The following is a 14902-nucleotide window of genomic DNA, read 5'->3' on the forward strand; positions in this document are numbered from 1 at the left end:
GCGGGACACACAAATTTACATGGTTCGGCAATTGCCTACGTTCACGGAATTGAAGAAGATTTTACTAATTGAGTGATATACACAAGTCGATCATCTCGACTTACAAGAGGGATCTCTTACTTTGTTGCTCTCTCTTATTCTCTCTCTACACCGAGATACACTGAAGAAGATAAACTTACAAGAGAAATAAACTCAATTTCTCTTCTGCCACAAACCACTAAAAAGAAGTCAAGGGAGAACAATATTCTTCTTCTTCTTTCTTCTCCCTTTTGCGGCAAAGAACTAATGCTTGCACTTCTCTTCTTCTATCTTGAGGAAGCCCGAAGAAGAACACAAAAAGGCCGTGCTTTAAACTGAAGGAGAGCGGTGCGATACTTTTCTTCTTCTTCATTATGCCGCGAGCCAACGCCCACTGAAGAAGAAGCCTTGGAGAGCTCGCTCGAACCACACGCACCGCGCGGAGCTGCTGCCTGTTCGCGACTTATAGCGAGCGAAGGAATGCTTCGCTTCGCGAAACAGAGAAGGCGGGGACGGGCGCAGGCTGGAGCAGTTCGTGACAGAGGAAGAGGCCGGAGCGGGAGCTAGGGTTGCGATATTTCGCGATTGGGAGCAGGAGTCGGGAGCGAAATCGGGCTATATATATATATTTATTTAAATATATATATATATTGTACATAGCTAGTTTTTCTATGATACATTGAAATAAGAAAAGTTGGGCACCAATTCTTTGGAAATCTAATGATTTTCTTAAGGACCTGTTGGTCCGGCTAACCATAATAAAGATGATTATTACTGATATAATAATATTATGTTATCACACACACACACAGATATATATATATATTATATATATATATTTCATGGGCCACAATCTAAGCATAGAAGACAACCATAATACGTATCATGACACTAAAATTTTAATTGAAGTGAGAAGGTAGCTGCAGTTGTTCAGTCGTCCTAAAATTTCTGTCGCGGGATCATCTGTTAGGTGTGGCGTCCGATTCAACTTCTGAAAGGTCGATAAATCCCGAAGGAGGAATCAGAAGCTTCTTCAATGGAGATCTCGTCGATGATCGTCTCCGCCTCGTCCTGCTCATTGTCACCGTTTCAGACGCAGCGGATTGCTGGGCCTCGGATCGGAGTTAGCTTCCTATGTTCAACCGCAAAACCTCCAACATTTGAACGGCATCGATCCAAGCAGCGCTTTGGCTTCGTTCGATCTCAGGTTTCAGTAGCTTCGAACTTTCACCTTTTACCTAAAATTGTTTTTTATCGGAGGAAAAAATCTCGTGTTGGAAACGTGTGCTCAGTGTTATGAACATTTAAACATGGCGTGGATAAGATTTTTAGCTTAATTTCTCAATGGATCTAAGGAGATCTTTAAGTAATTTATGATTTACGGAAAGTAAATTCCTTTGATTTTACATCGATATGGAAGTTCAGAGACCTAGATTATTGATTTCAGAAGTGGCAAACTACCTCATTTAGCCATGTTTCTTAATTGGCTGTGATTTTTCTATGGTTCAAATTCCTTTTTTTTTAATTTTATTATTATTATTATTATTATTTTTAATTGTTTAAAGCCTGACAATGTTCTCCTTCAGAGCAAGGCCTTTCAAGCTAATCGAAGGTAAAGGGAGCATTTTTGTTTACAGAAAATTAAAATTCCACCGATACTTTACTGAAAAAATTCTGTGGCTATATTAAAGACTGAAATTAAAACAAAGATGAAAAGAAGAAGGGTAGAAGAGGAAGGTAATGGGGTTCAGTGTTAAGAATTGTTTCAGCAAGAAGAGGAAAGAGGCATAAGAGATGTTACCATTAGCATCTGAAAGCCAAACAGGGTATTGATGCTTGAATTTTTAAATACTGGTTAGATTTCAATTTGTTTTTTATGTTTCCTTCTTTTTTCCGGCCTCTAATCCCTTCTTCTTTAGCCCTTACTGGAAAAGTTTTGTGAGTTCTTCCTTCGGTTTTGGGTGTGAGTTTTTATTGTTTGTATTTATTTGAGTGCGAGATGAAGAGTTTGATGAAGAGCATGGGCTAAAAATAAAGGAGATTATGTGATTATTTATTTTCAGAAACTCCAGATATTTGCTACAAATTATATGACCTTATAAAACTTTGTACTGCTTGGTAGTTCTTTTCTCTTTCAGAGTCTCAATATCACATTAATTACTAGAGGATACTGTTTAATCTTTGAAGAACGATTCAAATGGGTTTGTCTTAACCAGGCTGTTTGACTGAGAAGTGGATGTGATCTATTAATTTTTTATTTACCCTCTATATGAATAACATTACATTGGCAGCCATCCTCCTTTTCTACAGTATTTGTAGTTTGGGGTATATTCTAAGAAAGTTAATTTTGTTTCCAAGTTTCAAAAGAATCAAAGAAACACTTAATTTTGAATTTCGATAACACAAAAGAATGATTGACAACTGCAGGGAGAAATACTCTTAACCATGCGCAGAATTTCATTTACTGTTTTAGAGTACATCAGAAACAAACATATACTGAAAGAGAAAACTTCCATATTCAAATGTTCACACTTTAAAATCTGAAACTAACTTTGAAACGAACCACTAATTAGGAGCAATAACTTAATTTAAATCAGCATGGATAAGACAAGTTAATTGCCAAAATTAATGCGAAATAACTAACACTCTTCTTTGTATTAGGTGGAGCACAAGTTGCATCTTTGAATAAGAAATTCAAATTTGTTTGTTATAAGAGGTTTTGTAAAAATGCCTGCAAATTGATCTTTAAATCTATGCGAACAAACTCACATCTTCTTATTTCTGCACTTCTCTTAAAAAGAATAACTTGATTTTAAAATATCTATTTTTTTTTTCATGATAAATTGGATTATTATATATAGCAATTTGAGTTTGTTTGTCTACTAACACTTATATTTTATTCAGTTGATTCAAACATAAATTAATTAACAACTTCCTCAATTATAATGCTCGACTCACTTTAGTTATAACAACAATAAATTCTGTCTTTGCTTTAGATTGAATTACAGTTTCTTATTTCTTGGAAAGTCAAGGGAATACACCTGATCCTTGATTAAAGTAGTCCTTTGTACTCTTCATGTCATTCATGGGTTCACCCCAATCAGTGTCAGAAAATACTATAAACTTATGAAGTTTCGATACTATATGAAATTTATATCATTGTTAATAGTCCCTTTGATGTGTCTAATGATTCTCTTTGGTGCTTTTAGACGCATCTCATTAGCAAATGTAATACTTACAATAAAAATAATATCAGGCTTTATTGCAGTTAGATGCATTAGACATCTAATCATATTTCTATAGTAGTTTTCTTCAATTTTATCTGTGCCATCTTCTTTAATTAAGCTTTATTTTTTACTCTTCAGTGTAGCCATTACTTTGTATCCCTCCATTTGAATTTTTTTAAGTATTTTCTTACCATATTTTTCTTAGCAAATGAATTTTTTTTTCATAATCTTTGCTTGATTTCTATGCCTACAAAATATGTCATCAAATCAAGATTACCCATTTCAAAAACCTGCATCATCTCTTGCTTGAATTTATCAACAAGTTTTATATTGCCTGTCATCAACGAGTTATTCACATACAATGACAAAAATAATTTCTTTTCTTTTGCATAGAGAGTGATTTCTGATAAACTATTGGTAAAACCTACTAAAAAAGGATATTGATGGTATAAAAAAAGTGTATAGAGCCTAGAATAATAAAATAAACCATTTAGAAAAGCTGATTTGACATTTAGTTGAAAGACTTTTCGATCATGCTGCACGGTTTTCTCTAGTACCAGCCAAATTGTGTCCAATTTTATAATTGTGGCAAATATGTCTGAGCAGTTAAAGATTTTAGCATATTCCTTGAAGACAAGTTAAGATTTTGTGTTTATTGATAGACACTATAGCATAGAACTTGAAATTCTAGACACCTATTTCACTCCTATGATTTTTCCATCATCTGGTTTATCAACTAGCTCTTAAGTCTAATTCTTTTTTATCATTGACAACTCCATTGCCATGTTCCATTTTTGGTCTTTAATAGCTTCTTCATAGCTTATAGGTGCAAATTGCCACATTACGGGTATGTTTGGGGCAGCTGCAGCTTATTGAATAATCTGTTGATAAGCTAAGTGCGGTGGCTATTACAAATATTTATTTTTTTGGAAAAGCCAGCTGTCAGAAAGTTGTCACCGCACCTAGATAGATGCGGTGTGAAAACGCTGTTTTCAGCGTTTTGAAAATGCATAAGCTATCAAACCGCAGTTTACCCAAACAAGTCAGGTGCGTTTTCAAAATGCCACCGCACCAAATAAAAGCTGCCCCAAACGGACCCTACATCTATGATAGATGTCAGTTTGCAATCTTATTATGGATTGGAGGATCTTCTTCCAATTCTTCTCGCTACTTTTAAAGGCCTTTCATTCATGCCCTTTGAAAAGAAAAAAAAATAGTATTTTGGTTGTTTGCCATTTTCTGTTTTGTTTTATTCCTACTCCATTTCTCATTGCCATTTTTTACCAGTGATTAACAATTATAATTTAGATGCGCCTTTGCACAATCTAGAAATTTTTTGCTCAAAGCGCACGTATCGCTTGAATTGGTCGTTGCAACATCTTAGGCATTTTGATGTGTATGATAAGGAGCGCTTTGATTTTGATTCAATGAGGCATTCACTTCATATTTAGTTTAGGTATTCAAACGTGCATATATGTTTCAAGCCCGCAAGCTATCGTCTCCCTCAAGCCTTTTGTCTCGATCTCATCCAGCAGGCCGTCTTCGCTGCCAATGCTGATGTTGTCGACACCGACGCATGATCCTTCTGCTGTCGTAACTACCGATCGCAACCACTTTCTGGTGTTTCATTTGAACTCGTAAGCTTCCCTGTCGCAAGCCACCTATCTTCCTCTCACGCATCTGGTGATGCATCCTTCTGCTCCAGACTCCAATGCCGACTCCGACGCCTTATACTCTTTTTACCATAGATGTTGTTGTTGCCACCTGCTGTTATTTAGTTTAAATTTTCTATCTCTGTTTCTGTCTCTACTTGTTGAATTCATAGGTATTTATGCTATTAGGTGTCATAAATGTAAAAAGTAAAACTTAAAGTAAAAAAAAATTAAAGTATAGGCTTAGATGTATAAACACATAGGAATTGAGTGGTATGTATGTAAATGCCCCCAAAAAAAAAGTATGTTTTTGAATTTTGAGTGGTTGGGCAATTGAGGTAAAGCTTCAATATTTGATATTATAAGAATGAATCAATGATAGTTCTATTTATAAATTTAGTTCTCATTACTATAATAATTTGTTTTTTAATCTAATTGTCATTCATAAACGATCATTTATATTTATTTAGTTGCATCTTTATTTATATTTTTTAATATTCTATGTTGCATTTAAAACATTTTATTATATCAAACACTATGTTTTATGTATCCTCGAGACCTTTGCATTATGTCATACTATTCACCATTGATGGATACGTCTCGCTCTTAGTTATTCAACTCATGGATCATTATAGATGCAATGAGCGTCTTTGTTCATTCTTTATCGGTGGCATAGACAATTTTATTTCTTTTCTTATGTTCATTTTATATGATGTATGCTACATCCATCTATCCATACATTTTAGGGTTAAATTTTTACAGTTGCATGAATTCCAAACTTTCAATTTTTTTTAAAACAAAATTTTCATTATATGGTTTTCAAATTTTGTGAGAAATAGTTAGACAAGGAGAAATTCATATTGAGCAATTGAAAAGATCCAATTTGGAGGCATTATGCAAATTGATGTTGGAAGCAACGATAAGACATGTTTATTTGAAATACAATTAATATGACAAGATAGTTAAATGAGGTGTTACAAGGATGAAGGAGCACATCTCTTACTCACATAAACATATTGCACTGTGTGCTAAAGTATCAGAACCAGTCAAATAAGAAATGCAATCTTTTGTAAAAAAGTCAATGTCAAAGCTTCTTTCACAACAATTTGATGATAGAATTGATGTTGGTTCTTATTATGGGAGAGTACAGTGCTAAAGATTCCACATCATCTATACAACCAATGTGTTGTAGAGGTACAAGAGGTCCCTTATATTAGTTTATGATGAATGTGGAGGATAGTAGGGTCCAGCTGTAGCTCAGAAGATGTCTCCAGGGCATATCAGAGAAGTACCTAAACGTGTATGCATGGATATTAAGAGATTTTTTTTTTTAATGAGAATGCTACTCAATTTAACGTGGCAACATCTTCTTCTTACGTCAAAATTAAGATTTGTTCTATTTGCTGTTATGATCAAGGCTTGAAACCTCCATCTGTATATGATTTGAGAACATGGGTATTGAAAGAGAAGTTGAGCAATCCAGGGAAAAACATAGAAGAGATTAAGTGGACTTGGAGTCGGATTGGAGTTACAAACATGTTTGATGGGTGGTTAAACATAAAGAATAAAAGTAAGAAGTTTTTTATTATATTTTTGGACTATTTGATGGTGTGATAAATGAAATTGTAGAGCATTTGATAGTTCAGATTGTGACAAATAATGCAAGTCCTTATAAGACAACTGAAAATAAATTGATGGAGAACATAAAACATTTGCACTATACACCTTTTGTTGCACATTGCATAGACCTAACATTAGAGTGGATGGTGGATTGTCACATTGTCAAAATGTTCTGATCAAAGCCAAGAAGATAAGTAAATTCATTTACAATCATTCTTGGGTATTGTCTTCAATGAGAAAGCTCTCTTAAAAAGAACTTCTACCTCCTGTTGTAACAAAATTTACTATTATTTTTTTTTACTTTACTCTACGGAGTATGTTGGAAGCTAAACAACCATTGGAGGCAATGCTCACTTCTATTAGTTGGCTTAGCTAGGCGTGGGCTAAGATGGAAAGGGAAAAAATTATTTTAAATGAAAGATTTTGTTTTAGTGTCACATATGCATTACAATCACTAGGCATTAGTGCAAGCCTTGAGGATGGTGGATGCAGAAAATAAGCCAATTATAGGTTTTATATACAACAGAATGAATGAGACCAAGTATTTAATAACATATAATCTAGGAGAAGAGGCCACTTATTGAGGGATTTAAAATATCATTTGATGGAAAATGGGAGCTTCAGCTCTACTGTCATTTCCATACTGTTGGATATTTCCTCAATTCTCAATTTTAATATGCTGAGAATAACTTCACAAATCTTGAGATCAAGTTAGGGTTATATCATTATATGGATAGATTGATTGTTGACCCAAATGTGGGAGTAATCATTAAGATGCAACTTATTTCATTTAAGAAAAAAGAAGCTTTCTTTGAGCTACAACAAGCAAAAGATATTGTTGCAAAATGCTCTCTAGGTAAAATTTTTAATATTTAATATGTTTATTGAAACACGTATTAAGTATTTAAGCTATATATTTTTTTTATTTTTAATTACATAATTTTCTTTCAAATATAATTGAATGTTGAATTCAGTTTGGTGATGATACTCCAGAGTTTCAGCGTTTTTCTATTAACATTCCAGGACTTATATGCTCATCATCTTGATATGAGCATAATTGAAGCATATATAATCAAGTTCATACAAAAGGGAAACCATCTAATGACCTTAAGAATCAATTCCTTAACCTACCTCAATTCCCTTTTCAATATAGACATCATTCAGTGTAAAAAGCATCTCAAGATCTGGACCTTTGAAGGTATTAGGGGCGTTGCATAATCCAATGAGCATCCTCCTAAGAGAAAAAGCTTCATGGGGACTTGTGAAAATAATTTTATCTCGATCTTCTTGTGCTATATGAATTTAGTTATATCCTAAGTAACCGTCTGGAAAGCAAAAGTAACGATGTCATGCCAATCTGTCTAAAAGCTAATAAAAAAAGGCAATAAAAAATTATCCTTTTTAATAATCTTGTTTAACTTTCTATAATCTATACCTTTTAGTAAGCATAAGCTCATTTCTATCATTTTTAACCATAGTTAACGCTTTTTTCTAAGGTGCACAATGAATTTGGCTCACCCATGAGCTACCATAAATAGGTATAAAATAATTGCATCAAGCCATTTAAGGATTTTCCTTTTTACTTCTTTCATTATAAGTTTGAGCTTTCTTTGTGAGCCAACAATTGTTTCATGTTTTTTCTTTATTTATAATTTATGCATACATAATGAAGTGCTTATTCTTTTAATATTTTTTATGCTCCAATCATTCTTAAATTTCTTAGAACTCTCATCAACTTTGCCTCTAGTACATCACTCAAATAATTATAGCTAAAGTTGAAGATTCTCCTAAAAATACATTTTAAATCTTTAGGGAGAATCTTAAGTTATTGCTCTAGTGCCTTAATTATAGAAAATGATAAAGTTTTTGCATTAGCTGAGGTGATTAGATGTTCAAACCTATCCCTAATCACTCTAAAGATTGCATCTAATAATATAGCTAATTCTTCTCTAGAGATTGCATCTAATAATAGAGCTGATTCTTCTTAGGATTTTTACCAATATCCTCAATTAAGCTTGGCTCTATCAGGTTCATTTCCAGAATCTCATCAAAATGGTTCCTAATGTACTTATCCATCAAGTCTTCTTGATAGAGGAAATTTCATTGATTTCAATATATTAAATTTCAATTTTTGGTCATTAACTCTCATGGTAAGCTCTCTTTTATGAACATTTATCATTGTCTTTCTAGTGACTAAGATTGGTCTATTTAGTGTGATAGAGAATTTTTTATCTTTATTCACGTCTAACATAATGAAATATGAAGAAAAATAAATTTATGTATATTCACAAAGATATATTTATAACCCCCTAGGATAAGTCACAAAACGGTCAACTACTGAAAGGTCACAGTGGTAGGTTGAATCTCCTAGTCCTAATCTTCTAAAAATGAAATGTGGCTTAAGGTTAATGTTTGCTCCTAGATCACACAAGACTTTTCAAAAAAAAATTCTCTTATAGTGCAAGGAATAGTAAATTTTTCTGGATTCTTAAATTTTTATGGAAGTTTTTTTAGGAATCATAACACTAAGCTTCAGTCAGGGGCAGTAGTCTCATAGTCACCTAATTTGAGTTTAAAAATATCTTTCATGAATTTTACATAACTAAATATTTGTTCTAAAGTTTTTGCAAATTGAATATTAGTTATTAGCTTTTTGAACACTTCTAAAAATCTAGAGAACTGTTGGTCCAACTTATATTTTTGAAGTTCGAAAAAATGTGGTGGTGGTCTCTTAAGTTCTCTCTTAGGAGGTGAGATTTTTTTTCTTAAGTCCGATGAATGGTTTATTAATAAGTCTCTCAGGCTCAAACTTTTCTATGATAGTCTCCTCCCGAATTACCTCCTCTAAGTCCTTTACACGTCTAAGTTTTTTGTCCTTACCTTGCACATTCTTTTCCTTTTTTGGATTTACTTTAGTATTACTTGGTAAAAGGTCCAGTGAGATTTAATACTTAATGAATCTGCTAATTGCCTCAATTAATTTTCAATATTCCTAATTATTACAGCTTGACTTTGCAATTGATTTTCCATTTGTACCACTAACTTTTTGAATGATATTTTTTTTCTCTTTAAATTGTGAATTAGAACCGAGTATAAGTGGGTGAGTCGCAGGTTTGCAAAATTATTTCGGTTTCCTAAAGGATTTTATTAGTTGTGGCCTCATTGATGATTTCTTATGTTTTGATTATTGTTCCAATTAAAGTTTGAGTGATTTTTTCAAGCAAAATTATAGGTGTTGGAGGTTGTTGCTCTAGTATATATGAAATTCTTGACTCCACAAATGCAACACTAGGATTTCCTAATTGTTTATACATACATACATACATATATATATATATACATACATACATATATATATACATACATACATACATATATATATATATACATACATACATATATATATACATCTTTCATTGAATTGAACCCTAAGTTATCTATCTTTTGAGATATGATAACTTTCCGTGAAGTCAAGATAGATAAAACATCTTGCTCATGAATACTCACCACTTTCCTGGGATGGAACTCTTTTAGAAGGCCATTGAACATTATTTACATTCATTTCTTCAATAAGTGCATAGGCCTCCTCAAAAAGTTTTGACATTAAATGCGCCTTTGCTGTAGGATCTATTGTTACTCTTAATGATCCCGCCAATTCATTATAAAAATTTTGTACAATCAATAAGTCTGGTAAGATGTGATGTGTGCATTTACTAAACAAGTTCTTAAATCTTTTACAGGCTTCATGTATTGACTCATTATCTATTTGAGTGAAAGAAGTAATATCATTCCTAAGCGTGACTATTTTGGAAGAGGAAAATATTTAGACATGAATTTCTATGTAATATTATTTCAAGTTGTAGTAAACCCTACCGTTAAAAGAATATAGCCACATCTTGGCCTTATCTCTAAGGAAAAAGAAATCAATCCAAGTCTAATAATGTCACTAGAGATATCGTTATTCTTAAAGGCTGCACAAAATTCTAGAAAGCTAGTTATATGCAAATTTGGGTCTTCTACTTGCTTTGGACAATTTGAATAATTGCAGTTTTTAGTTCAAATTTATTGGCTTGAATGGTAGGGTTATTGATGTTCTAATATATTTTTTCAGCCATATGGTTGGCAAAATCTCTAAGTGGTCTAAGTTGATTGTTTTCTTCCTATAAGTTTTTTCTTTCTCATAAAATCTTCTTAATTTTTTTAAGTTCTCCAATTTTTTTAGCATTTTTTTAATCTCACAGTCAAACGGAATAATTTCACACACGATTGAGTCCTACATATACATATTAAGACTTGCCGGTGACTCTAAACTAACAATCAAAATAGTGAAAACAAATTTTCAAAAGTAGTAAATATAGATTCAATAAATACAGTAAAACACAGTAACACAAAATAAATAAAATACTATTCAAAGAATTTGATTTTTTTTCAATAATAAACTACAACAATTCTCAACAATTTAACACAACAAACTAACATGTTGTAGAACTAATTAAATAAAAAATTTGTATAAATAAAACTACAATTTTTTATGCTAAATTTTATAATAATCCTTAGTATTAATCTAAATTAAAAAATTAACGCCGTTTCTCAACAACAATGCCAAACATTTATCTATCGTACAATGATGCACGTTAATCATATGAGTATACATGTCGATCAAATATTATTCAGATTTTTTAGTTCGAGTTATTGATCTCTCAAGGAACTTGATACTTTTTAAAAGTAGTGTAATTATAGTATACTAATCTTAAATTTTGTTTAAAAGAATTTGGATTTTAGGTTTTGGAATGAGTCTAAAATTCCTTGTTTTAAGTGTAAAGTTAAGGTAAAGTGAATGAGTTTTTTACTGGTTTGAAATTTCCCTTGAATTGTTTTAATGAAAACCTAAGTACATTTAAGTGATTATTTTATTGATGTTGACAATTGGGGTCCAATACTTATTTAAGTACATGCTTTCATTCTACTTTGACTCCTTGTGGTTGAACCATTTTTTCTTTCATTGACACCTTGTACCATGTCAATCATTCTTCAAACTCTTTTTTGGTTTTAATTTTTGTCCCAATTTTGATGCGTAGCAGCTAAAACTCTTTCGATCGTTGCAAACTCCCCCATTAATCTGTTTCCCCATTGGACTTGCCAAGCATTGAGAAATTTAGATATGGAGATTTTTCATAAGTTCTTAGTATTCTTCAGAATAGTGATAGTTGCTTCATATCTTTCGGATATTGTGACAATAATTTTTTCTACAGTTCTTACTCAGATCCAAGAAAAGATTCATTTTAGTTGCATTACTTAATGCATCTCTGAGTGCATTTTATTTGTCTTAGATTCCTTCATTGCTTAGAGTTTGAACTCTCGAATCAAATTCCATATCTTAAACTCTTTCATCTCCTGCATATTCTTGGTTAAGCCTTTCCCCAGTGTCATTTGTTAATTTTTGAGATGTGGTTCTCATAAAAAGTGTTGGCAAGACTGCTGCAAATAAACATAATTTTGCCTTCGATTTTTTTGTACTTTTCTCCTTTTGTGTCGTGAGCTTGCCATCATAGTTGGTGGAAGCAGCGTTACTTCACAGTATTCTTGAACAATCTCCCTTACATACAAAGCTGTTAAGTATGTCTGCATCACCGCTCAAATTTGATAATTTTCTCCATAAAGAGTTGGCGGAGCTATTGATGAGAAATTGGATTTACCTTCCTTCATTTTACTAAAATAAACTCGCATTTCTCACCATATATAAGTTTCAGTAGAATGAAAGAAAAGATTGATTTTAAATGCCGATAACACATAAGAAAAGAGAATGAGAACAGCATGGAGAATTATTCTTTAATTAGAAGCAGTGTTTTATTCAGTGTTGCGGGAATGAACAAGAAATGGGGGAAAAAAAAAAACTGCCATCATTTTCTTACACTTTTAAATGTGAAAATAATTTTGAAACCAACTCCAACTAATTATGAGTAATAATTGAAATTAAATAAATAATAAGGCACGTTAATTGCTGAACTTAATGCAAAATTTATACTATTTTAATTATTGTAAACAGTGCCTATGCTTAGGAGGTCTCCTTGTGTGCACAATTGACTCACAATTGGTTGAGTTCATATGTTGATTCAAACTTTGAATCCATTTGGCATGGCTGTCATTTATCGTGCTAATTAGCTATATTGTCATATCAAATTGATGATTGTTTGATAAAACTATGTTGGGATTGCCATCTAAATTGGTATAAGAGTCGTGTTTGTTTAATAAAAAATTTGCTTGGTGCTGATATGAGTTGGTTGAATGACTGGATTTAGTAGTATTATTAATTTTATACATATATAATATGATGTTTTTATTCTAAACACGGAGATATAGAGGACACTTAGCATGGATTTCATAAATAAATTAGTTAAAAAAATTGCATAGTGTAGCAAAGGCACACTCAATGTTATATTGTCTTTGTTGCATTTAAAGGCAAAAATTATAAAGTGGTGCATTGCTTTTAAATATTTTTCATGATTTGCATGTGACTATGTTTTTTCTTTCAGTTTGGAAAATAAAAAACCTCCGAAGTTCCTGTTTGTTTCAATTTAGGGGCATTTACGTACATAGCACACAATTCTTATGTATTTACATATCTCACACCTAAACTTTCATATTTACACATGGCAGCCAAATCTTTAATATCACATAAAAAATAACACTATTATCACTTTTTAAAAGTAAAATACATCTTTTCATGCCCATATTTAAAGCACCAACGTCTATATGAATATGAAAATTTACATGTGAGATACATAAATGCATAAGAATTGTGTGCTTGATATGCAAATTTCCCTTCAATTTATTATGTTTAGAACCTATTATGCTGATGTAAATATTCTCTTCCTAAACCATGCCTTAAAACTTATATGAAATTATAATGCCTCAGGTCAATTCTAGCTTACAACGTGACTTGCATAGATTCCCAGAGGAAATTATCCAGAAACCAAATGGCTTATATTTAAATAAAAGAGAAATAGGGAGCAAACCTCCATGCATTGAATGTCAGGCTAAGGGTGCAACCTTATGTGTCACTTGCTCAGGTTCAGGCTTATATGTTGACTCCATTCTCGAGAGTCAGGGAATTATTGTTAAAGTGAACTGTTTAGGTAAACATTTCATGATTTCATCATTTATTCACCATTATTATTATTCTAATTTTTAATATCCTAATTTTTATGAACTTCAGTCATTTTTAATGTTAAGTTGTTCGTTCTATTTAGCTCATCATATTTTCTTTATAATTCTTTCACTTTATTTATGTTTTGGGAGATTTACGTCCATACCGCCCAATTATTATCTATTGACATATCTCTCATTTGGACTTTATTATTTACTTATATAAGACTCAACTCTTTAGAATTATATTAAAAATATCATTAATACTAATTTTTTAAAAGATAAATGCAGCTTTTTATGCATGTATTTTGATTTGATTGTAGTGTTTTATATGTAAATATCAAGCTTTAGGTGTTAGGTATGTAAACGCAAAAGAGTTGTGTGGTTTACATGTAAATTCATGTTATATTTTTGCATCCTGTGCATTTTTTTCTCTTTTGTACATGCATGAATCATTTTAGTTTATTTCTTCAACCATATCTCACTTTAATATAGTAATTTCTCATTTTATCACTTCCCACCATTGCCCAATGCTATGTTTCATTTAGTATGATAGATCTAATTAGCTTTATTTAATTTTCCTTTTTTTAATAAATCTTCTGCGATGATTCTTCTTTTTCCCAACTCTCAAAGCAGACTTTTATCAATATATTTGTTATTTTATTGTTATGGTTGTCCAAAAATGTAAGTCTATCACATATAAGTTTTCACTAGCTAAACTTAGTCCTTAATATATTTGACTAATTCAATTCATCCAAATTTAATATCTTTGAGCCAATTCTATTAAAGGTAGCCTTTTTATAATTGTAACAATGCAGGTTGTGGAGGCAGTGGAAACATTTTGTGCTCAAAATGTGGTGGGAGAGGTCATGCTGGCTTTAATTAAGCTTTCTGGTTTTAGCTTACCTTCCTTTAATCTTTAAAATCTGTACCTAATGTTCAAATTCTGGCTTTTTATGTATTTGATCATTTAATATAACATTATTGATATTCATTTGATCAATATAGAAGAGCTTATATCACATCATTATAGAAATGTTGTATTGTAATTAATGGCTCTGTTTATACTTCAGATTATGAACTTTTTGCTGTAGTTTTGGAGTCAACTGGCAGCATGGGAAGCAAAAGAAGTATATGAGCTACATATGGTTAATTTTTGTATTTCTATTTATGATAAAGTATAGTGTTGCTACTTATATTTTACTGCATCTGCTTGCATTGTATATATATTTTTTTCCA

At 31.8% G+C, this 14902-nt stretch overlaps 1 protein-coding gene across 1 annotated transcript; it reads left to right on the forward strand.

Moving 5' to 3' along the window:
- The first annotated feature begins 879 nt into the window (after positions 1-879).
- LOC110018013 lies at positions 880-14685 on the forward strand. Its single transcript, XM_020715221.1, has 3 exons — positions 880-1225; positions 13434-13653; positions 14482-14685. The coding sequence occupies exons 1-3, from the start codon at positions 1055-1057 to the stop codon at positions 14547-14549; spliced, it is 459 nt and encodes a 152-aa protein (XP_020570880.1). The 5' UTR covers positions 880-1054; the 3' UTR covers positions 14550-14685.
- Positions 14686-14902: the final 217 nt, after the last annotated feature.

This window comes from Phalaenopsis equestris, unplaced genomic scaffold, assembly GCF_001263595.1.
Source record: "Phalaenopsis equestris unplaced genomic scaffold, ASM126359v1 Scaffold000002, whole genome shotgun sequence".
Classification (NCBI taxonomy): domain Eukaryota; kingdom Viridiplantae; phylum Streptophyta; class Magnoliopsida; order Asparagales; family Orchidaceae; genus Phalaenopsis; species Phalaenopsis equestris.

What these genes read in the sequence shown, in the direction of transcription:
- LOC110018013 (XM_020715221.1), top strand. Translation starts at nt 1,055, where the DNA reads ATGGAGATCTCGTCGATGATCGTCTCCGCCTCGTCCTGCTCATTGTCA. An exon ending in TTGGCTTCGTTCGATCTCAG is followed by an intron (nt 1,226 to 13,433) that starts GTTTCAGTAGCT and finishes ATAATGCCTCAG; the next exon opens with GTCAATTCTAGCTTACAACG. An exon ending in TGTTAAAGTGAACTGTTTAG is followed by an intron (nt 13,654 to 14,481) that starts GTAAACATTTCA and finishes GTAACAATGCAG; the next exon opens with GTTGTGGAGGCAGTGGAAAC.